At 43.6% G+C, this 17,553-nt stretch overlaps 1 protein-coding gene across 5 annotated transcripts in view; it reads right to left on the reverse strand.

Annotated features, from left to right (window-relative positions):
- Positions 1 to 17,553, reverse strand: part of CDK14 (cyclin dependent kinase 14) — a 628,470-nt gene that overhangs the window by 374,683 nt on the left and 236,234 nt on the right. For all 5 annotated transcript variants that reach the window (XM_073677399.1, XM_073677397.1, XM_073677401.1 and 2 more), the window contains one exon: positions 2,045 to 2,139. In XM_073677399.1, coding sequence (XP_073533500.1) covers positions 2,045 to 2,139 — 95 coding nt within the window. The remainder of the gene's footprint in view (positions 1 to 2,044; positions 2,140 to 17,553) is intronic.

Consider the following 17,553-nt stretch of genomic DNA (forward strand, 5'->3'; position numbering starts at 1 on the left):
GGCACGGGTGCTGCGTGAGAGTTTTCTCAAGCAGCACTGGTGCAGTAAGTGAGGTCACCAGAGCTCGTCAGCTGATCATCAGCTGATGAACTCAAGTGACCTCAGTCCCGGCAGCTCAGCAATATACAATGACAGGAGTGATTACACTCCTGTCAGCGTATACAGTGCTGCCCTCTAGAACAGTCACATCAGTGAATGATGATGTGACTGCTCTAGAAGCGACCCAGATCTTCGTGGGACATTATGTCATCACGTCAGACAGTTGAGGGATATGTTTTTTTTTGTTTGTTTGGTTTTTTTTTACAGGTGACAATGGCTTCATGGGATTAGGCGTTAAGAGAGTATACGGTATTTTTTTAAAAAAATATATGATTAAAACAGTGTGGAATTTTATTTAAAATAAAAGACTTTATTCTGGCAAGGTCTTTATTTCAAAACCTTTACTACGGGGCTAGTAATGGGGGCATCTTATAGACACTCTCTATTACTAACCTTGGCTTCATGTCAGCTGCCAATACAAGGCTGACATGAACCCCAACCCTATTACCCTATTTGCCACCACACCAGGGCAAATGGGAAGAGCGGAGGCTAAGCACCAGATTTGGTGCATTTTACGGATGCGCCATTTCTGGGGCCACTAAGAGCTAATATTAGCCTCAGAGGGGGCCAATATCCATCGTCCCTTCCATGGCTATTAATATCAGTCCGCAGCTGTCTGCCTAGCCTTTGCTGGTTGGATTTTATAGGGGGACTCCACTTCAATTACTTTCTGGGCTCCCCCTGTAATCTAGCCAGTAAAGGCTATGCAAACAGCTGTGGGCTGTTATTAATAGCCAAGGAACATTTTTGGCTAATGGCCCCTTCCCCGGCTAGTAATATCAGTCCCCAGTGGTTGGCTTTCCCTCTGCTGATTATGAAAACGACGCGGGAGCCCAAGCCATTTTTGTAATTTTAAGCTATGTGCCCAAGATCCAAACGTAGCAGCGCTTTGGATGCAGCATATTTTTGCTGCGTCCAAAACATTGCCTTCTATTGAACGCATGTAAATCCGCATGTGTTCAGTGAACCATGCGGATGTACAGCATTTAATACATTCTAGTGGTCAAATTTCTGTTACGGAGACTAGCGACTCCGCAAGAGAAATTGACATGTTGCCGTCCTGAAAGAAGCACCACATGTCAGTGTCAGCGGGTGATCCGTAGCCTCAGATGCAAGCATAGTGGACATGGGATTTCTAGAACTCCCATCTACTATGCTGTAACATCTGCCCGCTGCGGGTTTGACGCTGCATAAATACACAGCGTTAAACCTGCAGCATTTTCTGATCATGGGCACGTAACCAAACTCACCCGCAGCATGTCAATTTCTGTACCAGATTTTTACCGATTGAAATGTCATTACATACGGTGGATCCGCATGTACTGACAACACAAATGCGGCATTAGGAGTAATGGGATTAGGGTTAATGGGATTAGGTGTCGCTGACACCTAACCCTAGCTTTATTAAGGAAGAGGTGTCAGCCAGACACCCTCATTACTAAACCTGTAAGTAAAGAGTTAAATAAACACACACACTGAGAGTAAAATACTTTATTTGAAATACAACAGAACCATTCTTTAATCATTTAAATTAACCAATATACTCACACCAGATCCAATGGTAATCCAAGGGTTAAAGGGATGATCCACGTATGTTTTTTTCAAATATTATTATTATTATTATTATTATTATTATAGCGCCATTTATTCCATGGCGCTTTACATGTGATATCTTTATTTAACTCCAAAAGGCATTCATTGCTGTACAAAAACGCATCAAATAAAGGCAAAATGTGCGTTTTTGCTACCAAGAGAGGCAGAAACCTTGCAAAAATTTTTGCAATCAAATACTGAACGTGCGCACATAGCCTTATAGTTACAACATATATTGATCACAAAGAATAGGCATCAGTTCCCGCTTAAATACTTGATCTGGAGTCGCTTCATTGGCGCTTTTACATGCAATTAACTCATGTTACAACAAATACAATTAAGAATCACTTACCACATATTCAAACACCAGGGTGAGGGTCTCCTTGGTGTGGATGATATCGTGCAGCAGCACTATGTTTGCATGCTTCAGCCCCTTCAACAGTGATGCTGCAAAAAAAAAAAAAAAAGCGATTGTCGAAGGTTTCGGTTTACTTAAAGGAGGTTTCCAGATTAGAAAACAAATATGCAGTAATATTTTTTTTATCAGGGAATTCTGAGTTAATAGGAGGGGTCATCCAATGTAGGGAGCGTCTGTCTCTCTCTGCAGGACCCGTCCTGTCCTTTATTACATAGATAACACATTGATTGAATGGACACTGTGTAATGCTTAGTTTACCCAGCAGCAGCGCTGCAGGGAAACTGAACACTTACTGCCAGGCTTCTGTAAAATTACAGCTGATGTTGACTCTTGAGAAAGGCTCACACCTTGAGCCAAAACGTTGTCTACCTTTGACATGGAATAACATTATTTCACGTTTTTGGCTATTCTTTGGAGTGCGACCTCTTTTTCGCCTATATATTATAATCCATTTGTCAGCGGATTTGGATATTATTATTCATTTGACAGTGGACTGCACTCACATTTTGCAAGACTTGTGCAACTCCCATTTTTTTTTTCCTTCTAGATAGATACAGTGGCTTGCGAAAGTATTAACCCCCCCCCCCCCCAGGCTTTTTATCTGTTCTGTTACATTACAACCTGTGTTTAAATATTTCTGTTATCCAATTTGTGTGTGATGCATCAGCACTAAATGGTCCAAGTTGGTGAATGTGCATATGTATTCACCCCTTTTGCGATTAAACCCTTACAAATTTCTGGTGCAATTAATTCCCTTCATAAGTCCTATGCTTAGTGGAAGGAAGTCCCCCTGTGTGCAATCTAAGCGTCACGTGGTCTGTCAGTATACACACTTTACCATTACTAAAAGGCCACAAAGGCTACAACACCATTAAGCTAGAGGCACCACTAACCAAACACCATGAAGACCAAGGAGATCTACAAACAAGTCAAGGCCAAAGCTGTTGAGAAGAACAAGTCAGGGTTAGGTTATAAAAAAAAAAATATCCCAATCTCTGATAATCCCCACCATCAAATCCATTATCATCAAATGGAAAAACATGGTAAAACAACAAACCTGCCAAGAGACGGCGCCAACCAAAACTCTCAGCCCGGCAATCAGAGGGGCAGCACAGAGACCAAACGTAACCCTGAAGGAGCTGAAGAGTCCCCAAACAAAGACTGGAGAATCTGTCCATACGATCACAAAAAGCCATACACTCCATAGAGGTGGCCTTTATGCAACAGTGAGCAGAAAAAAGCCTTTACTTACACAAAAAAGTAAGGCTCATTTTGATTTTGCCAAAAGACATGTGGGAGACTCCCCAAATGTATGGAGGAAGGAGCTGTGGTCAGATGAGACCAAAATTGAACTTTTTGGCCACCAAGGTAAACGCTATGTCTGGCGCCAAACCAAAACAGCTCAGAACCCCAAGAACACCATCCCCACAGTGAAACATGGTGGTGGCAACATCATGCTGTGGCGATGTTTTTCGTCTAGCATACCGCTAGACTAAAATTCGAGTGGTTTAAAGGGAAACGTGTAAATGTTTTCAAGTGGCCTAGTAAAAGCCCAGACCTTAATCCAATTGAGAATCTGTAGTCAGATTGCTGTTCACCAGAGGAAACCATCTAACTTGAAGTAGCTGGAGCAGTTTTGCCTTAAGGAATGGGCAAAAATCCTAGTGGCAAGATGTAAAAAGCTAGTAGAGACTTATCCAAAGCGACTTGCAGCTGTAATTGCCCAAAAGGAGGCTCTACAAAGTACTGACTTTAAAGAGGTGAATAGTTATGCAAACTGAAGTTTTCAGTTATTTTGTCCTATTTGTTGCTTGCTTCACAATAAAAAGAAAACCAAATGTTCACAGTTGTAGACATGTTCTTTACATGAACTGATGCAAACCCTCAAAAAACAGTGAAATTCCAGGTTGTGAGGTAGTGAAACACGAAAAAATGCAAAGAGGGTGAATACTTTTGCAAGCCACTGTAGATCGATATGGGATAGATAGATAGATAGATCTAAACAGGCAGATTTTTATAAATTCCTGATCTCTTTATAAATATCGCTACAATTCTCTAATATGAACTCGAGTTTCCATAATAAAACCCATTTTACAAGTGGAAAATATCTAACTGTATCACCCTGCGCACATTAGCATTTTCCTAGCTCCGTATCTGATGAGGTAATATACACTGACATCACACATGGATAATCAGCATCATTGTGCAATACAGCCATTACTTTAATTAGTTTTAATTGCTCATATTTGTCATTTCTGCAGATGAAGGACGAGGCCTCCAGACATTATTCCCCGTACGCTGTATACAGGGTTCCTGTAGTTGAAGCTTATAAATGTGAAAGTAATGGTGAGGCCCCGTGTAGAATCTGCAATGACATTGACATTCAGCACGGGTTTACTACAAATAATCCTGGGATATAGAATGTTTGATATTGGTAATACTGGTAATATCTGCTAAATTCAGGACAACATTGTCAAACACTGGTAACTGTTGATTCAACAAACTTTTCCTACATCAAGAAAAAATAAACTATTTAACATATCTTAATAGAGAAACATGCTTCTTTCTCCACTTATAGGCCACTTCTCCTCCTCTCTTCTGACTCCTAAACTCGTCATTCACTCTTTTCACTACTTTCTAGTAAGTGTTTATCTCACCCCAGTGCTGGATTCACAGCTACACTGCTGTATAATGTCCTTCATGCTGCTGCTGCTTCTGAACATGTGCTCCACAGAGACAGAAGAGTAGGAATCCCTTATGTCTGTATGTGCTGTGTATGCGAAACATCATGACAGCTTGTCTCTACCCAGTAGCTCAGAGACGACTGAAAATTAGAGGTAAAGCCTGCAGAGGGGAAACTGGTGAAACATGCAGGTCATATAATGTGATACAAGGGGTGTTCTCAAAAAATAAAATGTAAAATCCCCCCATTCTCAAAAACGGATAGGAAGTTTAATGGCAAGTAAATGGCAAAGTTGCTTGTTTTTATCAGCACTTTGCATTTTCTCTTAATTTAATAACAATGAGAAAACCCTTTTACGCTTCCTCGATGGATCCTGGTGTGTGTGTTATGTAGTACGTCCCTTATTCTAGCTGGGATAACATGTGTCCTTCAATATTTGGAAAACTCCAATGTTCATTTGATCATCTTTGCCCCCATCATTCGTCATGTCCACAGAATGTTACACCTATCTAATGAAATAATGATCATGACACACAATGCCGGGCAGCTGTAATTGGGAGAAAATGAAAAGGTAATTTTAAAACCAATTTATAATTCCGCTTGTCGCATTTTAAATGACGGAACTTTATTAAAATCAAGTTTAGGCGAGTCTGCCCGCTTTCAGTCATTTTTCGTACTAATGTATATTTAATGTTCTGTCAATAGGCGTTGTGATTTATTATATTATACATCTTGCTCCACAACTTTTTATCTTTTATTTTGTCTTCCCAGTTTCGGCAGTCTTATTTATCATTTTCTGTCTACTAGTCTTTAAAGACCCGGGCCTGATGTGCAATTACTGTATGTACAGTATTGTTTGTGCTAAGCTTCAGTTTTAACCCCTTAAAGGGTTACTTTTGCTTTCATAAATTTGATATTGTTGGATAGAGCTTGTAAAAACGAGCACATTAGCAATTTACTGCTTTTTAAAATTTCAAGCCGGTCTTGAGATATTAACACTTTTCTTTTGTTTACAGCTCGTTGCTAGGAAACTGACCACCACTTCAGTCTAGCTTGTAAGCACTGCACCGATTTTCTGTTGAGCTTATAAACACTATTTTGAAGCTGGCCAGGAGCGCTGTTACCTTTTAATCCCGGGCCAGCTTCAAAATAGTGTTTATAAGCTCAACAGAAAATAGCTTGTAAGTAGTGTTGAGCATTCCGATACTGTAATATCGGGTATCGGCCGATATTCGCGGTATCGGAGTTCCGATACTGAGTTCCGATACTTTTACAATATCGAATACCGTAATCGGAAGTTCCCATAATGCCTGCGCTCTGCAGTGTCTCTGAAGGATGACAAGCTGGATGGCAGCACTCAGCTGCGATCCAGCCTGTCATCAGAATGCCATCCCAGCGTGAGAGAATTCTCCTGATTGTTTAAAAGCCGGCGGGCGGTAAAAAGCCGCAGGCTTTTAAACAATCACACAGCCCCATACTGCTTCCCCGCAGCCTCCCACCCCGATCCTCCGCTCCCCTCGCCACCTCCCATCCCCATCGTAAGTTAGGACCGGGCGGGGAGCACAGCACCAAGGAGCGGGGAGCGAAGGACCCGGGCGGGGAAGCCGGCAGTGAAAAGACTTCACCGCCGGCTTTCCCGTTCTGTGCTGCGCTCTCCCGCCGGTTATTTCAAATGAACAGCTGAGGTATCAGGTGATGCCGATCAGCTGTTCATTTGAAGTCGCCGTGGTGCCCTCAGAGGGTTCATGTGAGTTCATGCTTGACTGCATTGCATGAACTCACATGAACCTTCCCACGGCCGCACAGGTCAGCCACATCTCGCAGACAATCAGCCCGTCATGATTGGTGTGTGCGGGGTGTCTGTGCGATGTCTGCGGGTGTGTGTGGGTGTGCGCAGTGTCTGTGCGATGTCTGCGGGTGTGCGCGGTGTCTGCGTGCAGGCAGACATAGGCCGATGTGACACTACTACTCCCATCGGCCTATGTCTGTCCCCCGTCCACTCGTGCCAGCAGGATCAGCTTGATGGGAGCAGTAGTTCCCATCAGACTGATCCTGCTATTTAAACTGCCCCATGTGTTATTTTTGCCCCTATACGTGTTTTTTTAGGCCCCCATATTTGTTTTTTGTTTTTGGTCCCCAATAAATTTTAAATACATTTCATTGGTGGCCAGTGGTTACCTAAAATAAATTAGTTTATACATTACCTGTCCCCGCCGATCGCCACCTAAAATAAAGTAAAAAATAAAAAACTACACCTATACTCACCTAGACACCTAATTCCCCGAAGCCATCGATCTCCTGTAATAAAATATAAAATAATAAACCACAACCTTATCCTTACCCCTCCGTAGTAGTCCACGAGGGTCCCACGAAGATCTCCAGTTTAGTGTAGCCACATAGAATGTGACCGCTCTAAACCGCTGCCGCCGCTAGAATGATGGGGCCGTAAAGCAGCCCCGTCACTGCATAAGCGGGTCCACCGGAGTTCAGGCAGCGCTGCTCCGGTCAGCTCCTTTACGGCCCTGCTGTATCGTGAGAAATTCCCACGGTACAGCAGTGCCGTAAAGGAGGTCTCCGGAGCTGCGCTGCCTGAATGCACTCCGGTGACCTCAGTCAGTGGCTCCCGCTGCCGGGAGCGGACGTGTTCCCGGCAGTGTGAGCTTACAGCAGCCATGCACAGCTGTCACCATCTCCAGATGTGACAGCTGTGCATGGGAGATCAGCGCAGGAACGTGGACAGGTAACTATTTTTTTTAGTAAACTAAGAATTAAATAAAATGGTGTGTTTTATTTCAAATAAATTATTTTTTTCTGGGTGTAGTGTGTGTTTTCTTTTTAACACTTTGTAGGTTAGTAATGGGGGTGTCTTATAGACGCCCCTCATTACTAACCTGGGCTTCATGGCAGCTGGCGCTGACATGAACCCCACCACTATTACCCCCTGCCACCGCACCAGGGCAGCGTGGAAGAGCGAGGCTAAGCGCCAGAATTGGCGCATCCTATGGATGCCCCATTTCTGGGGCAGCTGACGGCTGGTGTTTCTAGCCTGGGAGGGGGCCAATATTCATGGCACCCTTCCTGGGCTATTAATATCAGCCCCCAGCTGTCTGCCTAGTCTTTGCTAGCTATTAAAATAGGGGGGACCCCACGTCATTTTTTTGGGGGGTCCCCCATTTTAATAGCTAGTAAAGGCTAGGTATTCAGCTGGGGGCTTATATTAGTAGCCTGGGAAGCTCCGTGGGTATTACCCCCTTCCCAGGCTTCAAACATCTGCCCCAGCTGTCTGCTTAACCTCCGCTAGAGACTAAAATTATGGGGGATCCCACGCCAATTTTTTTTAAATAAATCCTTTATTTTAACACTAAATGACACTTGAGGGGTTAATAAAGATGCAGTCCCTAAATTATTATTTATTTTTTAATTAATTTTTCCCAAAAATATTGACGTGGGCTTTGCCATATTTTTGTATGCCAGACAGGTACAGCATCCAGGAACGGGCTGCCCCCAACGCCCAGCTGCCTATTTGTACCTGGCCGGACACAACAATATAGGGAAGCCCTTTTTTGTATTATTATTTCATGAATTTCTTGAAATAAGTTTAAAAAAAAAAATACGTGCGGCTTCGCCCTATTTTTGTGTCCAGCCAGGTACAACTAAGCAGCTGGGGTCTGGAATCCACAGCGCAGGGTGGCCCAAGCTTTGTGGGCCCCCCTGCTGCGAACTGCAGTCCGTAGCCACCCCAGAAAACGTTGCGTTCATAGAAGCGCCATCTTCTGGCGCTGTATCCAGCTCATCCAGGGCCCTGGTGCGGTGGCTCACTGGGTAATAAAGGGGTTAGGGCCAACTTTGTATTATCCGCTGGCCCTAAGCCCGAAATTCATGGGGTCACGCCAATATTAGACATGACCGCCATGAATTTCTAGTAAAGTATTTAAAAAAAACACAACACCCAGAATAAAGTCCTTTAATTGAAATAAACACACAATTCTTTATTGTTTTAAATTAAACTATACTTACCATCACGCCCATTCCAGCTGAAGCCAACGATCTCCTGCAATAAAAGAAAAATAATAAATCAACCTCATCCTTACCTTTCCATGGTTCCCAGGACAGCTCCAGCTCTGCTACATCGAGATGACAGGCTGGATCGCAGCAGAAAGCAGCCATCCAGCCTGTCATCCCGCAGACACTGAGAAGCGCAGGCATGCTTGCGCTCCTCAGTGTCTGGCTGTGACGGCATCCAGATGAGCCGAGATCATGTCCAATGAACTCAGCTCACCTCATGCACGTCACTGACAGCGTGGGAGAATTCTCCTGCGCATGCGGTGAGCGTGAGAGACTTGGCTCATCTGGATGCCGTCACAGCCTGACACTGAGGAGCGCAAGCATGCCTGCGCTTCTCAGTGTCCGCGGGATGACAGGCTGGATGGCAGCTTTCGGCTGCGATCCAGCCTGTCATCTCAATGTAGCAGAGCTGGAGCTGTCCTGGGAACCATCGAAAGGTAAGGATGATGTTGCTTTATTATTTTTCTTTTATTGCAGAAGACATTGGCTTCAGCTGGAATGGGCGTGATGGTAAGTATGGTTTAATTTAGAACAATAAAGAATTGTGTCTTTATTTCAAGGACTTTATTCTGGGTGTTTGTGTTTTTTTTTTAACTTTGACTATGGGGTTAGTAATGGGGGTGTCTTATAGACGCCTCTCCATTACTAACCTTGGCTTGATGTCAGCTGGCATTATAAGCTGACATCAACCCCAGCCCTATTACCCCACTGCCACCGCTACAGGGCAGTGGGAAGAGCGAGGCTAAGTGCCAGAATTGGCGCATCCTATGGATGCGCCATTTCTGGGGCGGCTGACGGCTGGTGTTTCTAGCCTGGGAGGGGGCCAATATTCATGGCACCCTTCCTGGTCTATTAATATCAGCCCCCAGCTGTCTGCCTAGCCTTTGCTAGCTATTAAAATAGGGGGGACCCCACGTCATTTTTTTGGGGGGGGGTCCCCCATTTTAATAGCTAGTAAAGGCTAGGTATACAGCTGGGGGCTGATATTAGTAGCCTGGGAAGCTCCGTGGGTATTACCCTCTTCCCAGGCTTCAAACATCTGCCCCAGCCGTCTGCTTAACCTCCGCTAGAGACTAAAATTACGGGGAACCCCACGCCAATTTTTTTTTTTAATAAATCCTTTATTTTAACACTAAATGACAAGTACAGTAACCAACACTATCACTGTACTTATTATATATGTGACTGACATGTTTCTATCTATCTAATCTATGTGTGATGCTCTATTATTTCTGTTGAAAATTGTCGGGTACCGCTGCTGAATTGCCGGCCGGCTTTTTTAAAGAGACGGTGCATGAAAACACTATTATTTTTTTTAATAAATCCTTTACACTAAATGACAAGTACAGTAACCAACACTGTCACTGTGCTTCTTATATATGTGACTGACATGTTTCTATCTATCTAATCTATGTGTGAAGCTTTATTCTTTCTGTTATAAATTGTCGGGTACCGGTATATGCCGCTGCTGAATTGCCGGCTTTTCATGTTTCACTGTGAGCACTGTTCCCATCGATTTGGGCAACCACCTCCCCCAATACATTCTACATTATTCTTAGTTGTTTTACTTCATGTAGAATTAACCTACAAGGAAAGAAAGGGTTTATTTTCATTCCGATATTTGTGTCCCATTGACTTGCATTGGTTTCCGGTATCGGAATTGGCGATATCCGATACTTTTTGGGTATCGGCCCGATCCAATCCGATCCGATATTTCCTGATATCGGAAGGTATCGCTCAACACTACTTGTAAGCACTGCGCATGTTCTGGTGTCTAGCCACAGTGGTCGGTCTCCAAGGCAACGAGCAATAAAGAAAAGTGTTAATATCTCAAGAATGGCTGATGATTTTTAAAAGCAGTAAATTGCAAAATTGCTTGTATTCGCATGCTCTATCTGACAACATTCATCTTTTAAAATGAGAAAAACCCTTTAAAATGGTTATTTGATCTCTAAACCAAATTTACAGGTGTCAGAATAGTAAAAGCATGGTAGCAAGCGATGATATCTTGTTCTTCTGTCACCTGACCTCTGAGGCCTTTGACTGGTCCCAGGCGATCAATCGATTGATGTAAGTACACAAGCACTTGAATCTGTCATTACCAGTCTCCTATAAAGCCACGTGTTGGGCTTTGAATCTATACAGACATGATGGATTCGGACTTCAACATGTCTTTAACTGCCGTGACAACACTGGCACAACTGAGCAGCGGTATCTAAAGGGTTAAGCTGTCGGGACCTGAGCTGGCTCTGATCACAGCAGTCAGATTTAGGTGTTGACTGTTCAACACAGCTGGCACCGGTGCTGTATGGATCAAGCTCAGCTCCTGAGCTCCCTCTATATGTCATCATCATGCAATGCACGCTTCTGAGCCGACCTTATTAATCAGATTTTTCGAAGAACACATTTAGGAGGAAGGATTTTCTGTGTAGTAAAACCTCTAAAGCTAAATTGACTTTTTTTTTTGCACCACTCAGGTTTTACTAAGCACTGGACTTTTCAGAGCCCAGCGTGGATAATAGCGTAGAAATAATATGGCCGCCTAGAGAACGGAGACTTAAATGAGAATCATCGCCCCGTTCGCGTATTCCACAGCTGTATTACGTTGCTGACATTTCGGCTGCTCAGACCACCATGAAGCTTCATTCGCTCCTTAAAGAGGGTGATTAACCTCCACGGCGTTAATGCAACGGTAGAGGCGGAGATAATGGGAGTTATGTTTAGGGGGAAACATCACATGAATCTCACTGGGGAAAGAAATAAAAGAAGATTTCTGGAAGTAAATGTGATATTATCACATATCACTGGGGGGTTGGTAAAGGTTAGCAGACTGAAAAAGTCTCCCTAATGTCCTGGGGAGGATTTAGCCAATTTATTGGGTTATTTCCAGCATTCATTGTCTATAGGACTGACAGAGAAAGTCGGGTACAGCGCTCAGTTATTTCTAGCAGTCCTATAGACTATGAATGGGGCGGAGGTCAAGATTTTTCCATCATCACTCCACTTAGAGCAATGTTCTTATGGTTCCAGAGCCCTGTTCTCAGGATCGTTGGAGGTCCCAGCAATCAGTGACTTATTATGGATAGCAATTCTGACAATAACACTTTGATCACAATGCCACATATATATTTCACCATCAGTAGAATTACTAGTGTACAAGGAATTATCATTTAAAGGGAATATGTCATTCGAAGCGGAATTACTCTATGAATCAGATTTTTATGGGTTGTTTTTTTCTGTGTTTTTTTTTTTTAAATAGGCAACTTTTTTTATTTTTTAATATCACGATTTGTGTTTAAAGAAAAAAAAGGAAATATTAAAATTTTCTTCCTGCTACATTGTAAATGTTACATGTACATTAGAAGCAACAGACCGAACCTATCTTTTGAATCAAAGCATCTAATCAGCGAGTGCCAAGGTGATGGTGAAGGGAGAGTATATTTTAATCAATAGATCTTGGAATGATAATAAGTTCCACAATCGGATGTGATAAAAAAATGTTCCTGTGCTGAGATAATCTTATAAATGTGCCCCTGCTGTGTACTGTGTAATGGATGTGTCTGATCGTGCAGTGACATGGTCTGATCATACCACAGCTCCTGGACAGGGAAGGAAGCAGAAGTCTCTTTTGATAATTGAGTATAAAGACAAAGCAGCAGGGGCCGCTGCTACTGCTTTCTCAGGTAACACATTTCCCTGCATGCTTTATCACAGGAGTGACTTTTTCTGCAGCGTCTCCAGCCTTCTGAGCTCATCACAAATCAATTCAGTGACATAGGAGCTCCAGTTCCACTGAGCTTATGTCACTTACTTGATTTATGATGAACTCATCGGACTGGTGACGTGGCAGAAACACTCACTCCTTGCCCCGCTTGCCCCACTCACTCCTTTGATAAAACAGACAGACAGGGAAATGTGTTCCCTCACATAAACAGCAGTGAGCCTATGCCGTTTTGTTTGTATACTCACTTATCATTAGTGACTTATGCTTCCTTCCATGGCCAGGAGATGTGATATGTGCTGACTATAAACTGGAGCAGCCCTGCATGGTGAGAGGCAGACATTACACAGTACACAGCAGGGGCACATTTATAAGATTATCTCAGCACAGGAACATTTTTTTTCAAAACACATCCAATTGTGGAACTTATTATTCCAAGATCTATTGATTATAACGTACTCCTTTTCGTGGAACAACCCTTTTAAATGTTCTCCCAATGTGTTTAAATGTTCCCCAAAAAGACAAGAAAAGGAAATTTGTAGCTAACTGCTTATCCAGTATGTACAGACACTTCCCTTAGTGAAATACTAAAGAAAAAGTTTAAGTTAGGGTTTTTTTTTCCCTTTCTTTCTTTCTGTAGTTAATGTTTATCTTAATTACATTTAGAGGCCAAACTTCTCGGCTTCCTATGAATGACAGCGTCTTCCTGCACATAATGGGTCAGGGATTCGGCCATTGTTCCTGTCCTCCTCCATGTGTATGAGAAGTATCACACAGCAACAATGCCCCTCGCACACCGACACCGGCACATTGTCCGCTGGCTTCACTGACCTCATCACGGGAATGGATATTTTTGTTCCCACAATATTTCTAATTAGACTACATTATTAAAGGGCCACTAATTACAAGAAAAGCTTCTCCGATCATTCACACCCATGCATGTAAATGTGGATCAAAAACGTGGAGATATGCAAGATAAAAGTATCAGTGGGAGATGGATTGCATTCAATCGCTCAGCACAAGCAAATAATAGAACTTTATATTCGCGTCTCTTTAAAAATGATTTTCCAACCTTTCTTAAAGGGAAAGCTCAATGGATACCAAAATGCAGGGGTGTAATGCAGAGGATGTAGGTGTACCATAACATGCGATGCCAACATTCAGGCATACCCTGCTAGGAAGATATAGCAGGAAAATTTCAACACATAGCCATGCCTTCTTTTAAGGCCACACCTCCTTAAAAGGCCACGCCCATATGACTCTTCTTTGCTCATCCGCACAAGCTATTTTGGATGTGTTGCTTTCCGGCAATTTGGTGGCACGCTTGAGATTTAATGACTCTTCTAGGAAGACAGTAGACCTTCCCTTCTCTTAGGAACCTCCCAACCACTTTGGGAGAGTTGCTGAAGACCTGGGGAACAGTGATTAAATGGCCTAATTTACAGCAGTGAAATATTGGTAAGTATGAGGTTAGGACTATTCTACAAATATAACTTAACCCCTTAACAACTTTGTTTTTTTTTTTGAGTTTTCATTTTTTGCTCCCCTTCTTTCCAGAGCCATAGCCTTTTTATTTTTCGGTCAATATGGCCGTGTGAGGGCTTGTTTCTGCGGGACTGGTTTTACCATATCGTGTACTGGAAAACGGGAAAAAAATTCCAAGTGCAGTGAAATTGCAAAAAAAATGCAATTCCACGGTTGTTTGTTTTTTTTATAACCACGTTCACTGAATGCTAAAACTGACCTGCCATTATTATTCTCCAGGTCATTATGAGTTCATAGACACCAAACATGTATAGGTTCTTTTTTATTTAAGTGGTGAAAAAAAAATCCAAAGTTTGGAAAAAAAAATGGCGCCATTTTCCGAGACCCCATTTTAGGGATCTGGGGCCTGGTGAGGGCTTATTTTTTGCGTGTCGAGCTGACGTTTTTATTGATACCATTTTGGGGCAGATGTGATGTTTTGATCGCCCGTTATTGCATTTTATTGCAATGTTGCGGCGACCAAAAAAACGTAATTCTGGCGTTTAGATTTTTTTTCTCGTTACGCCGTTTACCGATTGGATTAATTCATTTTTTATATTGATAGATCGGGCAATTCTGAAAGCGGCGGTACCAAATATGTGTATGTGGGAATTTTTTTATTATTATTTTATTTTGAATGGGGCGATGGGGTGATTTAAACTTTTTTTTTTATATTTTTAAAAAAAATTTTTTTTTTACACTTTCTGCATGCTTCAATAGTCTCCATAAGAGACTAGAAGCAGCAGTTTTCTGATTGCTTCTACTGCATACAAGCGATGAGCAGATCACCTGTATGCAGTAGAAATGCACACTTGCCATGAGTACCGACCACTGGGTGGCGCTCATAGCAAGCGAGACATGACAACCACAGGGGTTCAGCTGCAGACTCCGGGATGTCATGCCAACCCATCTGTGACCCGCGATCATGTGACGGGGTCACCGATGGGCGGGGCCTAGGACGCGCAAGTTAAATGCCGCTGTCAGAGATTGACAGCGGCATTTAACTGGTTAACAGCTGCGGGTGGATCACGATTCCACCCGCGGCTGTTGCGGGCACATGTCAACTGTAAGAATCAGCTGACATGTGCCCGGTTCAGTGCAGGCTCAGCGCCGGAGCCTGCGCTGAACCGGGGGTGATAGTCTATAGTGTACTAATACGTCATAGGCTATTAAGGGGTTAAATAACTTTTTTTTTCACCAAGCAGAGAGCTATTCCAAAAAGTGTCTCTCAATCTGGAGGACGCAGAACAAAAAAAATGTCCTTCTTCCTGACTTCAGAGGCGCACTACGCTCGTCTGGAAGTTCAGAAGATGGCTTCCGGTCATGCTCAGTGCGCCTCTGAAGCCGGGAATCGTACACCCGGCTGCAGAGACAAACTGACGCTGTCGAAATGTGCGGCGGGCGTGCGCGAGATTTGCAGGAGCAACCGATAAAATGGCTTTCAAAAAAAAAAAAAGAAAATAAGTCTCTTCAACTCTGCAAAGTTAAGGACATCTATAATGAACTAAATGTAAGTTTGAACATAGACACCAAGATATAAACATATGCAGCGATTTTTGTCACTGCACAAACAGCGAGAATTTTCACATCCCCCTCAGCACTTTGCACTTCTGCTGGGAGACCTACAGGTAACACATCTCTTCCAGTAAGGGCTCACAGGATGATATATATGATGATGACACACTGATGATACAAGACACTGATCACACTGGTACCATTTTTTTTTAAAAAAGTTTCAAATTGAACTAATGCCCAAAGCAATAGGTATAAAAGTGAATGTCCATGCTTGAACATTTATTTGTCTTATCTAAATAGGCAGAAAATTATTGGGTAAATCAGTCATTTTAATTTGATTCAACTTTTTTTTCCATACAGAAGTCCAAATCAATTCTATATATTATTATATATAATCTTGCAATTTTCACACTAACCACTAAACCTAATATTAGACTCCTACTTCCTTTTGGGCACATACATAGCAATGGACTGAGCTAAATCCTACTGAACTGTGTTGAAATAATTAATGAGCAAGCATTCATCAGGACAAAATTCACTGTCCAGGAAAGGGAGGAGGTGAGCTGTGACATTCCCTATTGTGAATGGTGGATCCTGTGTTATCTACTCTATATAGAGGTGTTATCAATCATTGTACAGGAGGAGAAAGAAGGAGGTGAGCTGTGATACCACCTACTGTGAATGATGGATCCGGTTTTATCTACTGTATATAGAGGTGTTATCAGTAGTGATGAGCGAGCATACGCACAAGTACTCGGTACTCGCCCTAACATCTCAGTACTCGAGATGCTCGGAGCTCGCCGAGTGCTTGCTCGGGCGGATGCTCGGGTTCCCCCCCTGCATGTTTGGCGTTCTTTAGAGAGCCAATCAACATGCAGGGAATGCCTGTCACTCATTGTAATGCTGCAGCCATGTTGGTTGTGGGCATTACAGTGATTGGCTGGCCGCACAGCGTCATCGGGTCTATTTCAGACCTGGCGCCGCCATGCTCCTCACAGTCACTCCGGATCAGACAGTGTAGGGAGAGCTGCTGTGAGCTAGGGAGAGATTTGGTCCTGTATTAGGTAGTGTAGGGAGAAAAACCGTACATTACACATATCCATCTTAACAAACAGTCCTTCTGAGGACTAATCCATCTGCAGAGATATCAGGCAGGCAGTGTATATAGGCAGGCAGGCAGGGTATATGTAGCACCCTGAGGATTCGGCTGCTACAGGAGTATTGCACCTCAACCCAGAGGTGTGATATTCCACTCCCGGGTAAGGATGGAGTGTGGAACTGAGCTCGGTAGGCTGCATGCACTACACACATCCCATTTCCGGGGAACAGACCGACGGTACTCCCACTTAGAAATGTGCAGGTACGACCGAGTCTGTTCCTGGCTGGAGTGGGAGGGGGGTGGTACATCCCATGTAGTGTAGGGGCAGATAGGGGGAGCAGCCTGGGTAAAGATAGGAGCTCATTGGGTGCTGGTCACCTGAGCTCACACATAGAGGGTGTATATAAGGTGGGCACCATCAGAGAACAGGGTCAGTCTGTCAGAATCAGGAAGAGGAGCAGAGCAGAGCCCTAGAGAGAGTGGAGCAGAGAAAGAGAGACCCAGAGGGGGAAGCAGAAGAGAGGACTCCAAGATCCCAAATTAAAACAACGGGTGAAGAGCCGGCATCAGGGTACCGGAACCCAAGCTGGTGGGGGCAAAAACACACCCCAGCCAGAGACCGGAGGCCGTGGGCAGCGTCTGCCACGGCCACCCACCACATCCACCACGAAGGCATACCACGTGGAGGGTCAGGGAACCCAAGGCCAAGGGTCTCCCAACAGAAGGCCCGAGGGAGCTGGACCTGGGTGGATCACTAGTGGGGACGGCCAGAGAAAGGACAGAAGGAGAGCTCAGGGTCACGCTCCGGACTTGCTTGGGGGTTGGCTGGATCCAGG

This window comes from Phyllobates terribilis, unplaced genomic scaffold (assembly GCF_046119375.1).
Source record: "Phyllobates terribilis strain yellow unplaced genomic scaffold, ASM4611937v1 Scaffold_4__5_contigs__length_816908805, whole genome shotgun sequence".
Taxonomy (NCBI): Eukaryota; Metazoa; Chordata; class Amphibia; order Anura; family Dendrobatidae; genus Phyllobates; species Phyllobates terribilis.